Source organism: Sphaeramia orbicularis, chromosome 14, assembly GCF_902148855.1.
Source record: "Sphaeramia orbicularis chromosome 14, fSphaOr1.1, whole genome shotgun sequence".
NCBI classification, from domain to species: Eukaryota; Metazoa; Chordata; class Actinopteri; order Kurtiformes; family Apogonidae; genus Sphaeramia; species Sphaeramia orbicularis.
Genome location: NC_043970.1, coordinates 25,929,428 through 25,953,688, shown reverse-complemented (window position 1 = coordinate 25,953,688; position 24,261 = coordinate 25,929,428). Strand labels below are relative to the sequence as shown.

General features: G+C 38.2%; 1 protein-coding gene across 2 annotated transcripts in view; it reads right to left on the bottom strand.

Moving 5' to 3' along the window:
- Positions 1 to 17,772, bottom strand: part of LOC115432845 (Down syndrome cell adhesion molecule-like protein 1 homolog) — a 65,254-nt gene extending 47,482 nt beyond the window's left edge. For both annotated transcript variants that reach the window (XM_030153893.1, XM_030153894.1), the window contains exons 1-3: positions 17,535 to 17,772; positions 8,287 to 8,607; positions 3,924 to 4,070 (exon numbers count right to left, since the gene is read on the bottom strand). In XM_030153893.1, coding sequence (XP_030009753.1) covers positions 3,924 to 4,070; positions 8,287 to 8,607; positions 17,535 to 17,757 — 691 coding nt within the window. In that variant the 5' untranslated portion in view covers positions 17,758 to 17,772. The remainder of the gene's footprint in view (positions 1 to 3,923; positions 4,071 to 8,286; positions 8,608 to 17,534) is intronic.
- Positions 17,773 to 24,261: the final 6,489 nt, after the last annotated feature.

Genomic DNA, 24,261 nt, shown 5'->3' with positions numbered 1-24,261 from the left:
TTGCATCTTACATCCTGAAGTGTTTCATGGTGTTTGAGTCATTTGTCATTTCTTAAGCATCGTTATCTGTCATTTTATGTCAAGCTGTGATTGCTTTGTTTATTATGAGCACTCTGGTGCAAATTCTATGTAACTAATATTTATGGCAATAACGTATTGCATCTGGAATCTTAGTTTATACATGGAAGAGTCATTTCATGATGGCTGGCTGCTTTAACCTGTAGTTTTTTCCGAAACATCTCTGCTAGTATGATTAATGTCTGCCTTTATCAATAGAACAGGCAGAGTATTTGTTACCACGGCGACAGCTAATAGGGATCTGAACTAGATATAAAAAGACATGCAAGTCAGTTGTGTAAACGTAATGGTGTTTCTATTTCTGTATCAACTGGAGACAAGTGTAGCCTGCCTTCTGCCCAGTGCATGCTGGGAAACATTCAGGGTAAAAAAAAAAACAAAACATGAAGCGATATGATGAATGTACATTGTCTAATTTTATGTTTTACTCAATCAAAATTAGCTACAACTCCTCCTCCTATGATTTTAAGTCAAGCATGAGCAACAGGCAAGACAGGCAGCTGCCCACTCGATGACTCGCACAAAGCTCTCAGTCACAAAATCAATTTTCATTTTCATGTCTTCATTAAACCCATCACTTGCTCAACAAGGAAGGAGGAGGAAGATGATGCGATGGTGGGAGAGTTAAAAATCATAACTTATGTTCACATGCAGTTTTTTAGCCTTACATTTAAAGATAAAATCCTAACCAAGCTGTTTTCACTGCTAATGAAAATGAACACACCTCATACAACATGTTCCCATTTATACTACATAATAAATATTTATGTCACCTAACATATCATTTTTCATGTCAAATGTGGGAGAATGGTTGGATCAGAAAGGTTTTTTACTTGTGGCAGACTAAAAAAAAAACTTTCATTCCTTCAACCACCATCTTGAAAAGGTTAATATTGTGTCAATGATCTAAATCCAAAAACCTGTTGACATCTGAGCCTTTTTTTTTAATGTTCAATCCTCAAGTAACCAAGCCATAAACGACCCCACTCAGTCATTTCAGTCATAAAATAACACTAATAATAACTTATGACCCCACTATATTTTAAACAGGAATGCTACATTTATGACATGACATATGATTTGTGTGTGTGTTCTGTGTTTATACCACCCCCTGCATTTAACAAAGATATGCACAGTGTTATAATGTATGTCCTTGTGACAAAAATTGGCCAATTCCTGCAAAAATTGTGAAGAATTTTGAACGTATACACTGACAAATGCATAGTAGGAAACATTTTTCCAATTAAAAGTATAAAAATAGCACCCAGAATAACATGGTTGTGGTCATGAATGGCATTCCCCCATTGCTAGAAATTTATAAATGAGGTTCTCCTGCTGACCAGAAAGTGGATTTTTGTTTAGGCATGCATTACTTCTGCAAACTGCACTTGTTGTTCTGTGTAAAATGCACAGATGAGAGTCGAGGTGTCATAAAACATAGCATTCCAGAACACTCAGAACCTTTAAGAAGTCAGATTAGGGCTTTTTTTTTTTACAGAGCAGGGTTGGATAAATGAATACTGTGATCATATCGTTATTGTTGTCATGTGTTGATGTGTCAATTTTACTGTTTCACTGGCGGTTTCTGATAATTAGGATTAGATTTTATGTTAAAAATCTTGTACTGGTTTGTCTATTAATCTCTGGGGAAATAATAAAAGCCGGCCTGGTTGATAGTTTTGATCTGAGAGGACATGAGACTTCTGCGTCTCTCTCCTTATCTCTGAAATCTAGCCTGTGATGTGCAAATTGTAGCTCATACTGGTGTTTTCTTACAGATTAAATGCATGATAGTTGATTTGTTTCTGTCAGATGAGCCCTGGATGCGATTCTATGGCTTGGAAATATAAAACATGCAAATGAAAACATCAGATCATATATTTGGATTACTTAGTCTTTTGGTTGGGACCAAGAGGAGAAAGCTGAAGAGGAAAGGGGTGTGTTTTCAAGATTTTTTTAGCTTGTTCCTCCTGGTGTCAGCTCCTGCCACTTTAATATGCCTTTTGTTTTGTTTGTCTGAAAATCTATAAAACCAGTAATCAGAAAATGCTGCATTCTAGACAATCAAATAAAATGTTCTGTTTACATGACCTGTATCAAATAGTCATATAACAGTAGAATATGACAGTAATGCATGTAGTGAATGATTTGTTCCCTTAAACTGTTTACATAACCATAATGTATGAGCTGTATGTGGATTTCCATTGTAGTGTGTGCTGATGTTTTCATATCTTTAGTGCATCCATGTGAGAGTGCAATTATAATATTCAGATTACAAGCCGCTGATGTGTTGTGTTTCAAAGTGAAGTCGCGCACAGGTGATGTTTCACCGCTGTGAGGATGATCAGGTCTCTGTCTCTTATGTTGATTAACGCCGAGGTCGGGGTCAAGGTCGAACGCAAACACACACGTGCGAGCGCTGGCTGTGTTTGCGTGAACTGACTTCAGTGAGCAGCTCATCATATTCAACATCTGATCCTCACACTCACTGCTCATCAACTGACCTATATACCCCTAATTACACACACAGCAGCCACAGGACAGTATACACAGCAGCACCCCTCACACACAAACCGTAAATATACACCCAGAACACTGCTGCATCTAAACCACTGCATTTATGTTGAAGAGTGAACAGCATCAGAAGCCGTTTTATCCCTGTGAACTACAACTGAACTCAGAGAAAAGAGACATAATAATAAAAAAAAGAAAACCACAGAGATCCCGATTGCATTCAGTATTTCACTCTGAACGTTTAATACAAGAATTATTTGGTCTGTGTGTGTTTTTGCCTTTAAAGTATATGTAAACACAAACTACTGTAAACATCACATATGATGTAATCAGCTCCTAAACCTTAAAAAAAAAGAAAATATAGATGGACTCAAGTAAGGAAGTAATTAAAAACATGAAAACGACGAAAAAAATATGCAAAACAATGAAAATTAAGTCGGAAAACACAACTACAGCAACCTTAGTGTGTGTGCATGTGTGACACAGTGTCTGTGTGTTTTGCATACATATAAAATAAAACGCCATCTGCCAGGACCTGAGGCCGTTCTTGCCCTACTACCCTCCTTGCTTCATCTTTTCCTCTATCTCTCATCCATCTACCCTACATTGTAACAGCAAGCATTTAAAATATAAAATGTATAAAACATATGCATGCATGCCTCTGAAATATACAGTGCAGTACAGAACGTATACAATCCCACAATAAAACAATAACAAACCACAGACAAAGAAGCAGGGTGTATTTGTGTTTCTCTCTCGTTCACACACACTCACACACAAATGAGGTTAATGAAGACGAATGTGGGGGCACACTACTATTGACATCCTGTGTCTCTAATTGTGGCCCTGTTCTTCAAGGACATGGTGGGAAGACAAGGAGGGAGAGGACAGAAATAGATCTGATGTGCAGAACTGTGGAATAGTCACACAACTCTAACGTGATGCTGTGGAACAGGTCAGAATGAAGACCGTGATCCAACTGGGGAGGGAAGTGTCGATTGTAGATAAAAGCTGGATTTGATATCATGAGGGAAAAGATGTAAGCAATAAGATGTAAAGGCAGTGATAGTGATGGAGGGGAATGACTGAGAAAGGAAGCGGAGGAGGAGGATGGAGGAGGAGGAGGAGGAGGACCAGATCAGTGATCCAGAACAGTGAGCAGACAGAAGACACGAGTTAAGAGTTCGGTCAAACATAACGCACAGCGGTGCATCAACAGCCAGCCTCACAAAACAAGGAACACAAACACAGAATATACAGACAAACCTACATCCAATGAAACCAGCCACCCTGCCATACTTTAAACCCACCCAGACTGAGTGGTTTCCTACCTGGGACGATGGAAACGGTGTCTCTCTCCCAGGACACAACGCTGACGTACTCCTGCACGGCGGCGGGGATGAGGCACTTGAACACAGCTACGTTGCCCCGCATTGAGCGCTGGTCCGCCACCCGAACAGTGTAGGGCTCCCTGAAAACTGCACAGCGCCAAAAAAATATATTGAGGTTGTTGATATCTGAGGCTTTTAAAGGAAAAAAATCATTAGAATTAGTTCATTTATTTTATTTACTTTTACTTCATTCGTATGTTAACTAATGTATTTATCGTATTCTTTCATGTAAAATGTTTTTTTATGTAAGTTTTTGACATTTTGAAGAGGAGATTTTGTATCTCAGTGAGGCCTTCGTAATTAAAGAAAGGATAAATAAATGAATAAAAAGTTTATACATGGCACATGATGGGCTAAAAGCTTTCTGTGGGACTTATTTTAGCCCAAAATATACAGTATAAATAAAAATATATTTCCTGTTTACTACATTATACTGTAATTCATTGTCATTACCTATTAATCACTCATTACACTGTTGTCCATAAAGGTGAAATAAAATATTTTTTATTTCTTCTCATGAAATGATTGTAACAATGGGATTTATTCTTCATAGATAAAGTATAACTGGGACTCACTATGTGATCATTACACCTGGTCAAAGGTGACTGATGTGTATAAATAGGAATAAAAAGATGAATAAAGACAATTATTCCAACTTTATGGACAACAGTGTGTATTAGTGTTGAGCAATACTCCAAGGGGACAAAACTATTGGGACACATCACACCTACAGCTGATTTAAACTATTATCATGATAAAAATGTTCATGTCACTAGTCAATAATTAACACAATAAATGTTACATAAATTTTTCTGTTGAGTTGAAAGGTTGATTTTTCTTCCTGAGGGAAAGTGGAAGAAATCTGATGACATAATGATTATTAATGGTCAGAATGTGAAAAATACTTTTAAAATGTAGAGGGGGAACACTTAATACAATTATATGTAATTATGAAAAAAAACAAACAAACAAACAATTCAACAATGAGTGAAAGGGAAGCTTTTTATATGACAGTGTAAATAAAATTAACCCTAAAGATGATGTTGGAACCTCATGTGACCTCATGACTGTGTGATCGTATGAATCCAACTGTCTTGCAAAATAGTATATTTTTGACATTTTAGTGTGTGAAAAGCAGTAATAAACTTTAGCTGTCATTTAAGTTGAAGCTACAATGAGGATCAGAAGACATTTTCTCACAGTTGTTTACTTTAGGGATGTTATTGTTCTCACTTAGAACCATAAAACTCCCATTTTTCACATTTCAGTTTTACTAAAATCTCATATGAAGGAGATTTTGTCTGTATCGAAGTACAAATTAACTTATTATTAAACTATTTCTTTATTGCCTATACAGACCATACAATTACTATGATATAAAATTAGCCTATATACCATGGTGGAGATTTTGGCCATATTACTATATGATGTTCTACAATTTATGTTTTATTTATAAATTTAGTTACTTTTTTGATTGTAATGCAAGAAATAATGAGAGAATAAGAAATCTGAAATCTCATAGTGATATATTTTGTAGCATATTACGTAAAAACATCTTCCATTGAATCTGTTCATTTTCAGGAAATGTTTAAACTCATGCTTATATCACAGTGGGAGATTTTTAATCATAATGACGTTCACTACTGAATGAAATAACAGAGACAAAAACAATAATCCACGCTTGTTTGCATCATCAAAAACAACACATTAACACTCCAGAGCAAAACACACTTTCATCAATTATCACAGCACTCTCCATTTATTCATTGGAAATTACTGGCCTACTCTTGTGTATTGTCTGAACTCTTCTAATCCTGCCTCTGCTTTTACCATAACTGGCGCAAGCCGCTATTAAGCGGGATGGTCATGGAAATTATTTTCAAGCTCTGGCATGACATCACCGTGAAACCCTGATGCACTGTTTTTGTTCAGAACTTCATAAGGGTACAACAGCATATTTAAAAAACACTGAAGGGCTGTTGGTGCTTCATTTTATGCAGGTTCATGCAATATTTTACACTCTGTTGAATGAGCGGAGACTCATTAGCAAAATCACATGAAAGCTAGGACGTTTCTGAAGGTTGCTAAGAAACTGGTTTGGAATCCCTTCCCTGGTAACAGACAAGATGACAGCATGCATACATTCCCACTGATAGAAGAAAACACATGCAAGAACATGGAAATTTACATTCTCTTTACATAGATCCATAAAATTAAACACACCTGTCAAGTTGTTTGAAAGTAATATGGAATCAGACGTTATTTATATGAATTTGCTTTGGCGTAAAGTCTATCGTCGACGCATTCATAGCGCTTTGAATCATTAGATGACACTTGTGTTGGGTGGTGGGCTAAAACACCATGAACCTGTCCCTAAAAACTAAACATCCATATTTTGTCTGATCCCAACCTGTGCACAGAGTTGCCAGGGCCTGACTGAGGCTTCTGGCTGCTGGATGTTTGGTTCATGCTAATCCCTCGTCTCCTGAGGGCAGGCTTTTGGGTCATGTGGGAATGAAGGCAGCAACCGGCTGGCATGCAGCTCAGGGTCCTGGCTGAAATCCTCAACTTGGCGCTAGTATTAGTATTAGAATGAATATGAGTATTAGTTCAGGTCGGTGTTGGGAGGCAGAATATGAAAACAGATGTTGACGGCAGGAGGGAAGGGGGAGGGACTGACTGGCCTGAATGAATGATGTGAAATGGAGGGCGGGACAATAGATGCGCACTAGTGTAACTACCATCCAGCGGTAGCTTTGTTCAGCAGGACTTTGATGTCAATGTTCACCTTTCACCGTTTCTTCTTTACGTTCCTTCCATCGTGAGCTGCTGGAGGAACCCAAACCCCCTGATGTACTATTTTACTTTAGATGAGGTCTTGCTTATTAAAGCGGCTTCACTCAGTCTAATCAATGGAAAGCACCAATTAGGTTTGTTAATGAGAGATAATTAAAGAAGTGTGCTGTGGCTATATTTAGTCTGGCACAAGAGGACAGTGTGGAGAACGAGGGAGCAGGGGGAGAAGGAATGAACGAGGACAGAAACGAGAATCTGAATGCAGGTGCTTAAGATCACATCTGTTCTTTAGTAGGTGATGAATATTTTTCCATGCATTGAAAACCTTTAAAAGGCATTGTGGTATCAGTATCTGGTGGTGGCTTTTGTTGATGTGACGTGTGCTAAAGTCAAGGGCTGTTTTTTGTCATCTGATCTAATCTATCATCTGAATTTGGATTCTGGGCTTCCAAATGGGATGCTGCGGTGGTGAAGTCGGAGCTGAAGGGGTTACGTCAATATAAAGTGCAGTGGTTCATCACCGGCTCAGTCAAATAGGTGTGGAAGAAGGCCGAGGCCTGCGGTAGTATGTGATGCAGATGTTCTCTCTGTAGACTGTGTTCTAGGTCAATCTGTGTTCAGGTCGACACAGGCTATTTCAGGGCAGGTGATTCTCTGTGTGGGTTGTGGGCAGGGCTTTTTTACAGCTGCCAATCACATCTGCTCTACTTTGTGTTTTGTAAGTGACTCCATTCGGACCATTCTTTGTCATGTTCTCACTTTACCCTTTTGGTTTGACCTTCCACATTTTTCACTCAGGCTGTGTTCCAAATCACATACTTTTTCTTTTTACTCTTAATACAGAGTACACACTGTTGCAGGGTGTATGTATACAACAAAGTAAAAAGAAGCACATAATTCAGACTTCTGTCTACATTTGTAAGTTGCGTTCGATGCAATGAATCTTAACTTGTGCTGAGTATTCTGGGTAGAAATAACCAAGAAAGGCATGTCATCATTTGTATTGCAAAATACGCTTACACAGCGTATTCCACTATCTTTAGCAATCACTGTTGTAGAGACAGCCTGATTTAGCTGATCAATGCCATTGCATGAAAATAATGGGTAAAAAAATATAAATATTAAAAATAAAACTACACCTAGAATCAAGTAGATTTTTTTTATGGTTAGTTTCATGTTCAGTAATTCAGGTTACATAATTTAGATGTTTATTACTGTAACTTATAAAGTAAATGTTGTGTTCACCTTCCTGTTTCTAATAAAGTCACTGATTAATTTCACACAATGTTTAACTATTCTTGCTTTTTCCTGCCCCAAACTGTCGTGACTGCATTAGTCTTTGAAAATCCACTACTGGTCGACCTCAGCGGAATTTGGCATGCCGTGCACTGGGACGTTCTAAATCTTTTATTCTGGCATACTAAATGGCAGTATAGATATTGGAATGCAGGAGCAGTCTTTCTTTGCTTTAAGACCATTCCTCTTCCTCTCCACAGGTCCAACTCACCAGCTTTGATGCGGATGTTGGGGCTGCGGATCTTGCCGGCCTGGTTTTCGGCGGTGCAGAAGTAGTCATTGTCGTGGATGTAGCTGTTGTAAGCGGAGGGCGAGAAGGGGTACAGTTGCAGAGTGCCATTGGCGTGCACATGACGGATGTGGGGCACGTCGTAGATGTCGTCGCCGGTGGCCAGGTACCAGCGTAGAATGGCACTGGGGGTGCCCCCTGCTGGACAGGGCAGGGACACCCCCACCGAGCTGGAGTAGGTTACCCTCTGCAGGGAGGCATTCACAAAGTACAGCCTGGTAGAGCCCACATCCTCACTGTGTACTGTGGGGGCAAGCAGACAATACCTCAGTTAATGGGACAAAGTAAAGGTGAAAGGTCAAAAGCCGGCACCTGTTATGCACTGCAGACACAAAAGATTGAGTATCAGTTAACAGGATTCCACTCAGTGAATCAAAGCCATCACAGTGATGGACAAAAGATGCACAGAGTGGGAATGTCCTTCAAATGTGTAGCAAAATAATCATAACAAATGTATGTCAAATGTCCAGCTGCAAACATCAGTCATGTGATGCAGAAAGCCAGGGATTTGGGCTAAAGCCTGTGGTGGTTTAGGTGGATCGGGGAGGGGAGGAGTCCGTTACCTCTGTACAGTGTGTCCACACATACACAAACAAAGACAGAGAGAGGGAGGGAACATGCTGATAGGTTATGTGATTGGAATTTCTATGCCAGACGCAGAGATTTAAGTCTATTTAATCTCCTTACATATTTAACACACACACATGCACACACACTCTAAAACACACACACACATATACATGCACACAGGGCTGTTCTTCATTGGCATTCAGATTAAACACACATACAGCCACAGATACAGGGGAGCGAGAAAAGAGAAAGAAGGGGTCTAATATTTGGGGTTATTATCATAAGATAAGAGGAGAAATAAGTGGGGGAGGGGGCATCGCTGACAGACAGATGTGAACGTTAACCTCCACTGATTCTAAATTATGTCACTTAATACACATCAGCTCACCACATGTTCACCCAAAGTGTGATTCAGTTCACTTTATTGGAAAATCCAACTATAGAGTTAATCGAAGGCTTTTTGTTTAGTTAAATGTGTGTTAACATGTCAAAATGTGTGGGCATTTTTAGTGGTGATTTATTTAATGTATAATTATCTGTGCTTTTCTTTTAGTTTTGTGGTAGTCACAACTAGTTTGAGCCAGAGAAGTGGTTTATGATCATATTCATCCACTAATATTTAATCCTAGTGTTGGGGAGTCACAACTGACATATAACTATGGTTACATAATTAGATTACCATATAAATTTAATTACTACAAATACTGAAAATTATGTATTTAAATTACACTTAGTGATCAAAAAATTGCTGATTATGTGTTCTACACTTAATAGCTGGAGTATGTAGCGTTCTGTCAATTACATTGCATCTTTACCCACTTCAGGGGCACCTTCTTTTTGCATATTTTTCAGTCAACACATGTCAGAAGAGCTGTTACTATTTTTAAGCTTTATTGGAGTGAAGACATTAGTTATAAAACTAATCAAAACACAGCCAAATTAAATAAGCTACATCAACTATTATTATTAATTGAAGTAACTTTATTAATTTTTATTTATATATTTGTTAATTTTGAAAACGGTGTAATCCTCATAGATACAGGACCTCATAGTTGTGACATAATGAGTAGATCAAGTATATGTTTTGATATACAATACTACAACAAGCTTTCAATCACTTACTACACTTTTGCAGCACTAATTATACTGTTTATTACTTAATTACTTTACTTTTTTGACTACATTTTGTGGTTTCTTTTGGGCTGCATGTATAATAATGTCAAAAGTGAATAAAAACAAACAAAAAGTTACACAGAAGAATTTTTTCTTCTTGCAGACAGTGCTAAGGTACAAGCGGTCAGTCTCTTTTATTTTTGTCATCAAGCCCTGAGAGTTGATGTTCGATTTCAGTCTAGCACACAGACACCAGCTAATTACCTCCGCCAAGAAGGTTATGTTTTTGCTGGCATTGGTCTGTCTGTCTGTCTGTCTGTCTGTCTGTCCGTGTGCAAGATAACTCAAAAAGTTGTGGAGGGATTTGGATGAAAATTTCAGGAAATGTTGATACTGGCACAAGTAACAAAAGATAAATTTTTGGTGGTGATGGGGGGGGGGGGGGGGGGGGCACTGATCTGCCTTGGCGGAGGTCTGCGAGTGCTCTTCTAGTTGTTTAAGCAGCACAGTGGATGTGTATAATTTGACCAGTGGCTGGAATGTAACAGAGACATCGAATTGTGCTGTCGGAAGTTTCTGTAGTAACTTTAGTCAATAACTACTTTATTCATTTGCTCTGATCATGTCACCATCACAGAACTTGAGGAATGCCTGCAACAATGCAATAAGAAAGCGAACGTAACACTCCAACACTTCAATGTTAAAGGTGTGTTTTACTTTGTGACACTGTTGTTCATATTGTAAATTCCTACAGATATGACATCCAAAACACTGACGTTTCAGATCAGGAATAGGTGCGTTTATTCTATCTTATCATTTAATGCACTTGTATTTACTCTTTTGGCAAACTTAGCATTAATGTGTGTTTTCAGGCTGTTTAATGTAGCGAGGCTTTAAGATATGGGTGATGTTGACAGAAAAACATGAACAAATAAAGGCTGGCAGAATCAATCATTTCCATCAACAGTAACAGTGCGCTGGCACTAAGCTCGACGCACCAGATTGAAGAAAGACGCAGCAGTCCTTCTATGCAGGGGGGGTAAGGCAATAATTGCAGCTTCTTTTCAAAGAAGTACTACTGTCCATAGTGCGGAGATTGATAAAGCTGGGCAGCATGTTACAGATGGTATATGAAATGTGTCTGGCAGTCCGGTGGTGTTGTGGCAGAAACCAGGTCAGACTCCCTCCCCTCTGCAGATTACTGATAATGGCCCCTGAGCATAAAGCCCATATTAAAGATTGCAATATCTATAATCTCCCAATGGGGGGACAGGACTAAAGTGGAGGAGTGAGGGGGTCACCCTGAGAGCTTTGAGGAGGAGTGGGGGGGCTGGGCAGTGAAGCAACCTCTCACACAGTAGATTATGTGGCCTGGGGGCGCTGGGCACTGGGGGGCTGGGGAGCAATGGGACTGATAGAAAGGAAAGTGGAATAAAAAGGGGATCAGAGCAAACTCCCACCACTCACAGCCTGTCAAAAGCAGGCGAACTGCACATGCACTCAGTAAACGCACACACACAAACACTCCAAAGGCAGCTTTCAACGCTCAGTCAAACTGGGAAGAGACGGAGAGTGTTGCCATGGTGGTGCTGGCACTTGAAAACTGTGACTGAATAAAAAAAAATAACAATGCAACAATTTAACCTAACAACAGTGACCCACTGAACAATCTAAATTTAGAAACTTTCACTCACCAAACCTTGAGAAAATCCCCTAATTTAGCCAGAATGCCTAAAATATGTGCAAAGTGTAAAAAAAAAAACCCCAAAAAAAACGCTTGCTCACAGAGTGTGCAAATATATGAAAATGGTATACAGGGACATTAATGAAAATGGAACAAGACAGCTGCCTACACAGGAAGCAAATAGCGTTCATTTGCATGTGTACAACAGGGTGGAAATGACTGGCATGCCATGTCTGTAACGGGATGAAAAATTGCTGTTTGGTTAGGTGTGGTCAAGCACAGCAGCATCACTCTGGGTGTGCTCCAAAATTCAATCAGCACAGTCCAGGTTTGTGTTGGAGTTTCCACTCCATTTAAAACCAGCAGGCAAAATCTCATGCCACCTGTGCCAACCTGTATAGATGGCTTGTGTGGCACAGGAACAGAATAACACATGTAGTCACAGCCACGTAAACAACAGAGGCTTATCACGGCAGACATCAGAGTCTTTATCAAAAATGAAATTCAACTTAGTTCAACCGCATATGTCAACATGCATATTTACCTTGAGACTTCCTGATATTTATCTGTTTTGTGTTGGTAACAACTCAACAACTTATCATCAGTAAAAAAACTTCTGTCATGCTTTAAATATCAACTACAGTTATGCCTGTCAGCTCTATCCTCTTAGCACACAACACAAACACACAACCCAGACCACATGGACAATACTTCAAAGAAACCAAGTGAGACATTCAATAGCTCAGTTTTATTTCAAAGGGAAAAAGGATGACTTATGACTCAGAAAACTATGGTTGAAGTTATGTAACAGGCCAAAAAGGACAATTTACACCTATTTACTTAATTTAGTGATGTCAAAGTCCAAACAATTATAACACATTCTTACATTAATTGTTTATTTACCTTCATAAATAACCAAGTATTGCTAAAAGTTTGTGTATTTTAGACAAAGTAAATATGGCATTTCACTTCTTGAAGTGTAAATTGTGCTTTTTTTTCTGTTACATAACATTAACCATAGTTTCTATGCCAAAAACTCATCCCTTTTGAAGAGTCTTAATTTATACTTGTCCAAATGAACATTTAAGTTTTGGGGGGATATTGGTGTTTTATTTGCACTTCATCTTTTAGACAAAGGTTCAACATTCTCTGATTTTAACCATTAAATCTTATGTTGTTTGGTCTGATCAGTCTGCTGCAGACGCATGTACAACTTGCTATTTTAGTGAAACTGCAGCAGGGAAAGGCTCAAATTAATGCATAAACATGTGATCATCACTTCATTTAGGTGATACGTCTGTCTCGGCCATACTTTGCATGAGAGTCTAACCCCAGCAGCGTGCAGAGTGTTATGCCAGTATGCCAGTATTGACCAAACCTGTGTGTTTCCTGTGTTGATACCGCAGCTCACCTGCACCCAGGAGGCTTCATCAACCTCGTTCAGACACAGAACCAGAGAGAAAACCTCCCCTCACTGATGGCACCGCTGGAGCTAAAGCTTAGGCTGTCAGAGTCGCAGCCACTATTTTATACATCCTGCCAGAGTGCCATGCATGAATATGTATGTCAGCGAAGCACAAGTCATAACCTATGCAATGCAAGGTTTCATCATGCATAATGCAGCTGATCTACGCCTCTCCAGGATGTGAACGTGCACAGGAGCGAACACGCACACACAAGTCACAACTGTATTGTGCTGAGGAAGTAAACAAACCTCAGAATGTTTCACATACACAGATTTTCACACCCAGACCTCCAGGTGCCCGACTAAAGGCCTTAAAGCTCCAAATCCTTGTCCATCTCCATCTTCTTCCACTATCCCTCTGTCTTTAGCAAAACATTTTCTCAACATTTCATCTTTATTGGATATAATAAGAGCAAAAGGCTGCATGTGATAAAGGTCAAAAGTAGACTCTGACGTGAGGGACTTTATATTCACTTGCAATCTGTCAAAAATACCTCCCCCTCTGCACTCTGAGCGCTTTCTATTTTAGAAACAGGTGTAGCTTCATTTTCACGCTGACTGCCATCTCTCATCCTTCGAATGTTTTCGGGACAGACTCCCAAAGTTGTGTTCTTGAGGCAGAAGGATTCAAGTTGTGTATGGAAACATAAAGCAGCAGACGAAGAAGTGGGAGGAGACACGGTAAGGGGTGTGAATTGAATATCGGCGGGTTACAGGGGGAGATAAAGATAGGTGTAAGCTTATGGATAATCCTCAGGGGTCTGGCATAAGTAGGTGGTTGGTGGGTGGAGAAGAAGGGGGAAGGTTGTTGGGGTTACATCTAATCAACGAAGGGGTATCGCCCCCACCCACTGTCTTTCTGTACACCCTGTCCCCAACAATCTGCTACCCACCCCACCCACCAACAATCCCCCCTTGGCCTGTGCTGTGTCAGTAAAAAAAAGTGTGCTACTTCAGCAGTCCCCTGGGACCTGCTCCCCCTCACATCAAAGCAGCCAGTTTCTCTCTTAATGTGAATATCAAATCTGTGGATCACAAGTCCCAGCACAGTCTGCATAAACTGCCCCTCCCCCAACCTTTAATTCTGCCTAGTGATGAGGGAGAGAGAGGGAGGGGAGTTACTGCGAGAGGAAGCAATGAAGGGAGGGAGGGAGGGATGGAGAGAAAGATGGAGATAGAGAGAGAGATAGATCCAACAAAAACAACTACTTGCTTCAGAGGTTTGACATTTGCTGAAAGCACTGTATTTCAGAGAACGTGCAGCGTCCAATGAAATTCGGAGCTCAATTTAGCATCAGCGTGGCGTTGCACAGAGTTCTTGCTGGTGAAATTTTAACTGTCAGCCAGGCTCATTTGCATCTTTCGTTTTTTGTTTTAAATTATTAGTTCTTGTTCACAACGTCACTGGGATTTGTAATAGATTTAAGGACGAATGGGAGAGCAGGATGACAGAGCTGTGACATCCTATTGGTGGGCTCGAAAGTGCACTAAGCTCTGTTAACCTGCTGACAGTCTACCCACCATTTGGCAACACACTTGATCAAAATTATTTTACATCTGTTAAATTAAAATCTACCATTTATTGTTTTTATTATTATTAGTATTATTATTATTATTATTATTTTTATTTGCTGTGAGTTACACTGAATTGGAATTCAAAGTTGAAGGGATGTAAGTCAGACTGATCAGATCATGTGTTACTTTAAATGACCAGTAAGTCAGTTTAAAAATATCTCACTATTGCAAAATTTTTTTCTGCAGCTTCCATTTTCAGTCACAGGTGTAATTCTGAGATCAAAATCATGCTGCAGTCTCAGACCTGTGCTTTAAGCCACTTGAAAATTGTATCTCTTTGCACTTTTATTGTAAAATGAAATGATGCCAGGTTGCAGAACAGGGTGGAGTGTGCCCTGGCTGAGAAATGATTGGCACCACTGTAGCCCTGTCACTGAGTGGGGCCTAAAGCTCAGATTGTAGTTTTAATTGTGCAGCCTTGCAAAGGCAGCAGTGGGAATTGAACCAGGGAGGGGGGGGGGGGGTGTCTTTGCATATTTCTATTTGTAGGGGTGTGAGTGATGAGAAGACGAAAGGGTGCCAGGGAAAAGACCTTAATTATTTATTCTTTTAATTAAATTCAATTTGTATAGTTCAAATCTTACATTTGTATTTTTTTTCCTTCAGTTAAACTTTTTTTTTTTTATTTAAAGCTCAAAATAAAGGCCCACTGCAGGCCTTAAGTATATATCTAATTTTATTCACAGTTAATTCATCCACATGCACAAATTGGATTCCAAAAGAAAATGCCTTTTTCTTTTAAATTATATCTTCCACAAATTAAAAATCAAGATAAACCCTGGTGTGAATGGGTATAATATAATTTAAATGACCTTAAATATGTGGCTATTGTGCTGTAATTGGTTTACACTCTTTACCCTCAAACATTTTCCAAAGGCCCCTTAATTACTGTGATTACCTCCTACCACTGCATGCAACTAATAAAATGTATCTGAAAATTACTCATCATGGTGTATATTTTTGTGTGCCGAATTTTCCAAATAAATGAATGAGTAAAGTACCACTTTATCTCCTGCAGAAAAAATTAAAAAAAAAAACACACACCCGAACTGACCAATGTTGTAACTAAACCAACAGCGGTGTCCCCCTCACTTCCCTTCCTCCGCACACAAATACACACACACACACACACACACACACACACACACACACACACACACACACACACACACACACAACCGTGCGCAAACTCAAGCAGTGGCGCACGCGCAGGCACACGCGCGCACACGTCCGCGGGGTCCAGGTGCGCTATTAGTGAGGAACATGACCGGGCAAGTCTATAATCTGCACCCACGCCCCTGGAGTTCCTTATTTTGTGAAATAAATGTGTGCATATTAATAGGATTCCACGGAGCTGCCCTGAAATCACATTCTTCATGTTTAATAAATGATGCGTTCAACCGAAATTAACAGAAAACATTTGACAAAAACACTGTTGCCCAAACACAACAACAAACACAAACAGAGCATGTGGCGATTTTTTCCAAATTAAATTAAAAAAAAAAAAAAAAATCAGGCCAATCAAATGTAAGAAAATGCCAGAACTTAAAATGGCAAAGGAACCTAATGGCCTATATTTGATGAACTGGAGGCTCATTTGCATCGAGAACAGCCATATTTTTAACTTGCAGCCAATTCAACCCATCAGACTTTTTGATAAATAAATTCACATCTTTTTGGAACCTTTCCTAATAAGAAACACATAAACATGGCCTTAACATTCAAGCTAAACAAAGGCCTAGAAAATGCTGTTATGTGCACATAGTGTTGAATTTCTGCTATTTTTGACGCAGATTTGCTTAGGATTATTATAATGCACTGTAATAGCAGAAGATCAACTTTACAATAGAGTCGCGGATTTGCTTCATATACTGAACAAAAGCGACAAAAAGAAAACAATTTCAACAAACAGGCCGGCCTTTGCATTTATAAAATAAAAATTAAACCACATGGAAAACAGAAAAGGCCTAATGAATTAAAGAGGGACAAATGTGAATGCACTACTTATGGCCTTTATGTAAGTGTACACCTATTAAACTATTAAGGCCAATGTGTGGGGGGGAGGCCTATTATTTGTCTCTCGCTTTAAATTGGCATCAATTGTCATTAGGCTGAAAAATAAATAAATAAAAGGCCCATAATCTCGTCCTAAAAAAAAAAATCTCTGTGAAATGGAGCGCTTGTGCCAAATTCAGTCATTCCAAACAGCTGCAATTTGCAAAGGCAACAAGATGAGACACCAAAAAAATCACAAATATCCCCCAAAACTTTACAGGAGTAAGATATTTAGAGTGAACTGGATCTAATAACAATAATCAGTTGATATAATTGCAGGCCGATGCATGTTTTCATTTCTCTCTCACCCTCGCTCTATTTGCACCTCATTCTCCCTATTCAGCCATTTTACATATTCATAACTGGAGTTGGTAATGCGAAAACAATCCGTGCAATGAACACCATCTGATGCCGTTGGATAAAACCCCAAAAAGGCAACCACTTTACACCTTTACACTTAAGACACAGCTTTATTTTCTGCAGCAGTAGTTTAATATATTTGGATTTAAAAAAAAAAAAAAAAAAATTCTATTAATCCCCATTTCGCGCATTCATTAACGCATCAAAGCACAAGCCAAGCAAATCATTCACATCAACAAATCAATAACAGCTTCGATTAATTATTACTTTTCTTTCAACTTAAAAACAGTACAACTCCATCAGTCAGTGCACAGGATGAGGAAAAATCTCCAGCAGTTTTTGTCTTACCTTCTTGGAGAGAGTACAACAGGAGTAAAGTTACAAGCCACATGCCATAAATAGCAGGTATATTTTTCAGGAATATTTGGCAATCCTGGCAAGTGTGAGGCGCGGTTTTTTGGCCAGGCAGGTCTCCGTGCTGGACTGGCGACTGTGCTCCCCGGAGGTCTCTCCAGCCCTGCTGCCCCGCTAAGCATGGAGGGGAAATGAGAGGAACCACAGCCCCGCCCATGTCCCTCCTCTCCTCCCAAGACTACCGTGCATACAAATCCATCCTCCCTTCACTAATGAAACACCGCGGAACGATGGGTCACGGCAAACCGAGGGTCGTGTTGTGCTAAATACTGGAATTTGGTCTAGTTGTGTCCAAAATGCCAGTTGGTGTAAGCGCAGGAAGTGTGCAGACAGATGCGTTGGCACCTTGGAGAGCGCACCCACCTGTGCGCCCCAGAAGACCGCGTTTCTTTGCACAATGTGGATCTACAAAACCCCCCTCAGACTGCTTCGACACTGTGAAAATGTGCAAATATTTTTGATCTATGTTTTGGCATTAAATACACGGCCGTGGAGCTGCATAACAGAGTAGGGACTGTTTTTCTTTGTCTTACAGAGCCATGAAGCGTGCGTAGACATTTGCGCACAGAAATGCACTGCAGAGAGAGGGGGAGAGGAAGAGTAGCGGGGTGTGGGGCATGACACTTCCACACAGCAGGTAAAATACACCAGATAAAATTTAAAAAAAAAAAAAAAAAAAGAAAAAGAAAAAAAAAAAGTGGTTATTAAAGCTTATATTGTAACCTTTAAGGGCAGTGGTTAACTTTCCGGTTCCCTAAAACACAACCTGTTCCCTGTTGTGTCTTATGTGAAAAGCTCCACTGCATGAACATAAATTAATGGAGGATGGTAAGTTGCAGGACACTCCCAGTTCATAGAATATTTAAAGTCACTGTGGATACCGGTGGTGGATCTGAAAACTGATGCTCTTCCGCAACATCTGTTTTAGAGCCCCTGTCCTGCGCACCATCCCCAACACTTAGAGGGAAACAAATACAAAAAATACTGTATAAATGCAAAACTTTATTTAGGATACATTCATGTATTTTAGGAAAACTTAAATGACTGATATTTTAATTTTACAAAGGAAAATTAAAATAGAAATGTCAGTGTCTTCAGGTGTTTAGTAGTCACTTTTGTTCATTTCATTCATTATGTTAATGCAATAAACATGACACAGGGTTTAATGAGGTGCTTTTCTGGAGAAGATACACTCATTTGCACATACTGAATCACTAAACATTAAATATAAAAACATTTTTGCATCAGTGATATTATATAAAAATGCCTATGTTTGAATATAACCCACCTGTTAATAAATCACACTTAAGTCTCTGTTTGTATATATAACTCATGAGTCAAATACATTTCCTGTTCTGCAAGGGACATGAGAATAAAGATTCTAATCAGCCTATATTTAGAATAAAGTAGGTAGAAGTAGCAAAACGCAAAAATGTGGTCCTATGTATATGTTGATCCTCAGTCTGGGTCAGAGGTCACTTATCGAACAGTTGTCTGTCCTTGAACTCAAAAGACTGGGGTCAGCTCCACCTTGTGTCCTTCCTTCACTGCTGTCTGTGTCTGCAGCGGCTGGAGACTAGAGGTTCACATCCAGGACACTGCTGACATCTGCTGGTTCTACTTATACATGCAACGGAATCACTAATCCATGCTAAGGTAAGAGGCTCTCATTATATGATACAGTACAAATTGTGGTTATTCTTAGTAGTAGGCACTGATTAGTCCTACTGCTAATGTTTAATGTATAATCAGTAGATCCAATGACAAGTAGATGCTGTGGATGAATTTTCAGTAGCGATAAGTAAAAGTAAAGATGAAAGACACTGAAATAATATCATCATGGAATTGAAATAATGCATTGTAACAAAGATTATAGATCAGGGGTGTCAAACTCATTTTAGTTCAGGGGCCATATTCAGCTAAATTTGATCTGAAGTGGGCCGAACCAGTAAAATAATAACATAATAACCTATAAATAATGACAACTCCAAATTTTTGTCTGTGTTTTAGTGTAAAAAAACAAACATTAAATTATGAAAATACTTACTTTTATAAACTATCCAAGAAAAACAAAAAACCTGAAAAAACTGAAATTTAAATAAAAAAAATTGAGTGCAGTTTCAACAATATTATTCCTCAACTTATCATTTCTACATGTGCATTATGGATCAGATCTACAAAGACACTAAACACTGAGGAACAGGCAGAAAAATTGTTCAAATTGTACTTAATTTTCTTTAGACATTTCAGGTTGTTCACATTTGTTCAGGTTATTCACATTTTGTTGTTGCAGGATAGTTTGTAAATGTAAATATTTTCATAATTTAATGTTATTTTTTGCACTAAAACAAAGAAGAAAAATTAGGTTGTTAATTCTAGATTTTTTTTTTTGGCTAAATTGAAGATTTTTTTTACTTAAGTGAAGATTTTTTTTTTTTTTTTTTTTGCTTAATTCAAGATTTTTTTTGCTCAATTCAAGATTTTTTTTTACTTAATTGAAGATTTTTTTTTTTTGCTTAATTGAAGATTTTTTTTTTGCTAAATTTGAGGATTTTTTTTGGCTTAATTGAAGATTTTTTTACTTAAGTGAAATTTTTTTTTTTTTTTTTTTTTTTTTTTTTTTTTTGCTTAATTCAAGATATTTTCTGTAATTCAAGCTAATTTTTTTTTTTTTTTTTGCTTAATTCAATTCAAGACTGTGGAATTTTTGCACTTGGCAAAAACATCCCAGGGGCAGAACTGGACCATTTGGCCCCCGGGCCGCATGTTTGACACCCCTGTTATAGATGATAAAGAAGTACAGACTGAGGATCCAATCATAATAAAAACACAGACATACAATATTTAACATTAATTACTAATCCATAAAGACCCAAACATTCACTGCTGACCAAAACCATCTACTGACCTAAACTGTTTAATACCTGTTGATTCATTAATCCTACCAATACATGTAAATAACTGGTGTAAAATACAGTTTGTCATCTTTTCATGGTTATCAGATATGACCCATTTGGATGTTCAGAGGCTCCATAGTGAACACGGAAACACCGTCATCTTCTACAACAGGGGTGTCAAACTCATTTTAGTTCAGGGGCCACATACAGCCTAATATGATATAAAGTGGGCTGGACCAGTAAAATGATATAAATAATAGGATAAGAACTTATAAATAATGTCAAGGCCAAAGTTTTCTCTATGTTTTTGAGCGAGAAAAAAAAAACAAAAGTAAAATTCCATTATGAAAATGTTTAAACCTACAAACTGTACTTGAACATAACATGAACAAATATGAACAACCTGAAAATTCTTAAGAACAAAAGTGCAATATTAATAATATTATGCCTAAGTTGATCATTTATACATGTGCATCACAACTTCAAGATTTAGTAACAGGCAGAATATTGTTAAAATTCCACATATTTCTCTTAAGACATTTCAGATTGTTCATATTTGTTCTGGATATTCATATATTTCGTAAAAGGATAGTTTTTAAATGTAACTTTTTTTTTTTTTTAGACTAAAACAAAGAGGAAAATTTGCAGTTTTCATTATTTATAGGTTATTCTGATAATATTTTACTGATCTGATCCACTTTTGATTGAATTGACCTAAAATGATTTTAACATCCTTGATTGTTAATGTCTTCATTATAATTTTTGTATTTCACAAATTCATCATAGGGGCTGGATTGAACCCTTTGGCCCCTGGGCCACATGTTTGACACCTTTGACACCAGTTTAAAGAGTTTAGCATCTCTATAGTACTATACATGTCACAGCATAATAAAATCTGTTGTTCATATCTAATGAATTCAACAATGCAACTCCAAAATGTATCAGATTTACTTATTTTTGTATTCTGTACTATTTGTGTCATGTTCATCCAACATAAAGTGTTTCAGTTAGTTGATCAGCATTAGAATTTCTAAGCTTTAACATATGCAAATATAAATAGACTGAGAAATTGTATGTATTAGTGTAGACATGACAGGATGTATCTTGGTCATATGATCATCTTAATAGTCCATGTGCAGACAGTGGTTGGATGAATGTTTATGTATTGATGAGCAAAAGGTGGGTTGGTCTTTCTACTCACATGGTATTTACTGTTGAAGAATTAAAAAGCACATGTTTTGTACAGATTCAAAGATTTTTTTTCTATTAAATACCAATTTCTGTCGTATTAAAAAAACTAAGTGCTCTGCTTTGACTAGTAATTTGTTAAAAATTTTTGGGGGGCTTTTAGAACTTTATAGAGAGACAGGAAAGTTAGAGGAGAGAGGGGGAATGACGTTCACCAAAGGACCTGGGTCAGGATTTGAACCTACAACCCTGCAATAAGGCCTCAGGTCAGGTTAATAATTTGAGTTTAATATGGTTTTCCACATTAAAAAGATTGACATCTTCTTCTCTATACTCATAGAAAAATATCTCAGAACATTTAACGGTCGTTTATCTCTAAAGTTTATCTGCTGGGTACCTGTTGTTTCCTTCCTCCTTCAGAGTCCATTTATGATTTTAGTCCACTGAAGTTTCCTGCTAGATCACTCAATTCACTTCGAACCTTTGTAATGGCAATGTGGTAAGTGTGCTCTTTAAACTTCGGTGAAAATGAAAAAAAAAATTCAAAATACCATCAATCTGCTATGTGAAAATCAAACAATGAAAAATGAGCGGAGGAGTTTCACTTCATCTGCTTTCATTGTTCCTGTTTTCTCCCAACAGGAGGCAGTATAGTCATATTTAGTTGGATATTGTACCAACTAACACAAGAAGCATCATCACAGGGCAGATTTTATTCAAAACTTTATTATAATTCACATCTCTGTAATAAAGAGATCTAGAGCTGATATGCATGGATGAGAGGCTGGAAATGGGGACATCTACTGAGGTTGAGCCAGAGCATTGTTAGCTGTGTATTTGTGTGCAGAGCGCAGCAGTGCAGTGTGACTCTGCAGGATCTGATTGAGTACAGGGGCTTCAGTCCACCCGATGCTCCTCTCTGGATGTTCCCCATTCACTCTGCATCCTTTCATTACAACTCCCACTTCCTGAACCTCATCAATTCTCCTACAGCTGTATTGCTTACATTTTTCTCAAAGTAACTCAAAGGTGCAATGTGACAAACTGTCAGAGTACTTCTGTGGTGATTTGCATAGAGTTGCTTGTCATCATAAGGCCCTCATTCATACAATTGCAATTCTATCTTTGGTTCCCTTATTTCATTCATTCAATGGACTTACAAACTTTCAAACAAATCACACTTTTTGAGAAAAAACAGCAAAAAACAAAATGCACAGGGGCTGGCCTCTTACACTAAAAAAAAAAAAATCCGCCCTAGGTTTTAAGCCATTTAACCTTGTGTTGTGGAAACATTCAATTCTCTGCTCAAACATTGCGATAATATAATTTAACAACATAATTTAAAGACCTGTACCAGAGTGGATTTTCTCCATAAAGGCAAGAGAATAGTTAACACACACATAACAGATAACAATATAATGCCAATAGTATATTCTGCCACCTTGTGTAGAACTGATGCCTTTCAAAAGGAGTCACTCCTACATCTGGTGTCAAGCTGTTAACAAATCTTTTACAACAAATAGGCCATTGTTGATAATAATTCAGAGCTTCTTTACTGTTAAAGGTCTTTCCTTGTGGTTTCATGAGGACATACATAGCACAAGTGGCACATGCTTTTAAACTTGGATGAGCAATGTGACAAATTACCAGACATTTGGATTATACATTGACAAAAATATACATATGTGTAACATATCCTCTTTTATAATATTGCTTCAGGCCAGTGGTTAAAGACTGGAGGCACATTATTAACATGAGAGTTTTTTCCCCCTTAACTATAAAGTACACTCATTTACTGATGAGGTACTTTAAAATCTGACCAGTCACAGTAAATACCCATCACCCCTCTCTCCAGAGGTAATTAAAAAATCCAGACATTCACTGTCATGAATGTGCAACAATATTACATTACATAAATGCTGAAATTGCATTTCAGTGTGTGAGTTTGACGCAAATACATTCATCTCCTTGTGTGATGCTCAGAGTACTGATAGGAATCATCCCTTTTTGGCACAGACAGCGGGATACACTGAAAGCATCACTTGTCTTATTTCCCGTTTAATCAGGGTATAGAGGTGAACTCCAGCCCCTCTACTCTGCCTGCGATCTGAGACTTGACCTCACAATCAGTTAAAATATGAATTTATGGGTCATTTATTGTATGCATGGGCAGGGCAACCAGGCTTATATTTTTAACTGCAAGGCAGCTCATAAAAAGGATTTATTGCAAAGACTGACTGAATTAATATTTGTTTGAAACAAGCAGTTTCCATGAAGGGCACATACCAAGCAGAGGGATATGCTGAACTGGATCTGGGCATACAGTATCCAGATAGTGCTTAGCACAATGACATCACTTCAGATAAGATGGGATTTACAATTAACTTCAGAGCTGATTCTAACAGCATTAGTATTTAAGAACACGAATATCTAAAAAGTGTATTCCTTTTTCTGAGCACTGTGTCTAAAATCTGGTCCATGTTGCTTCACATGCACGGATGCATTGGTTATTTGTCTTAAAAGCAGCATCATCAGAGGAGCATTCATTTCTGTAAGGGTGGGGTGTGGGAGGATTC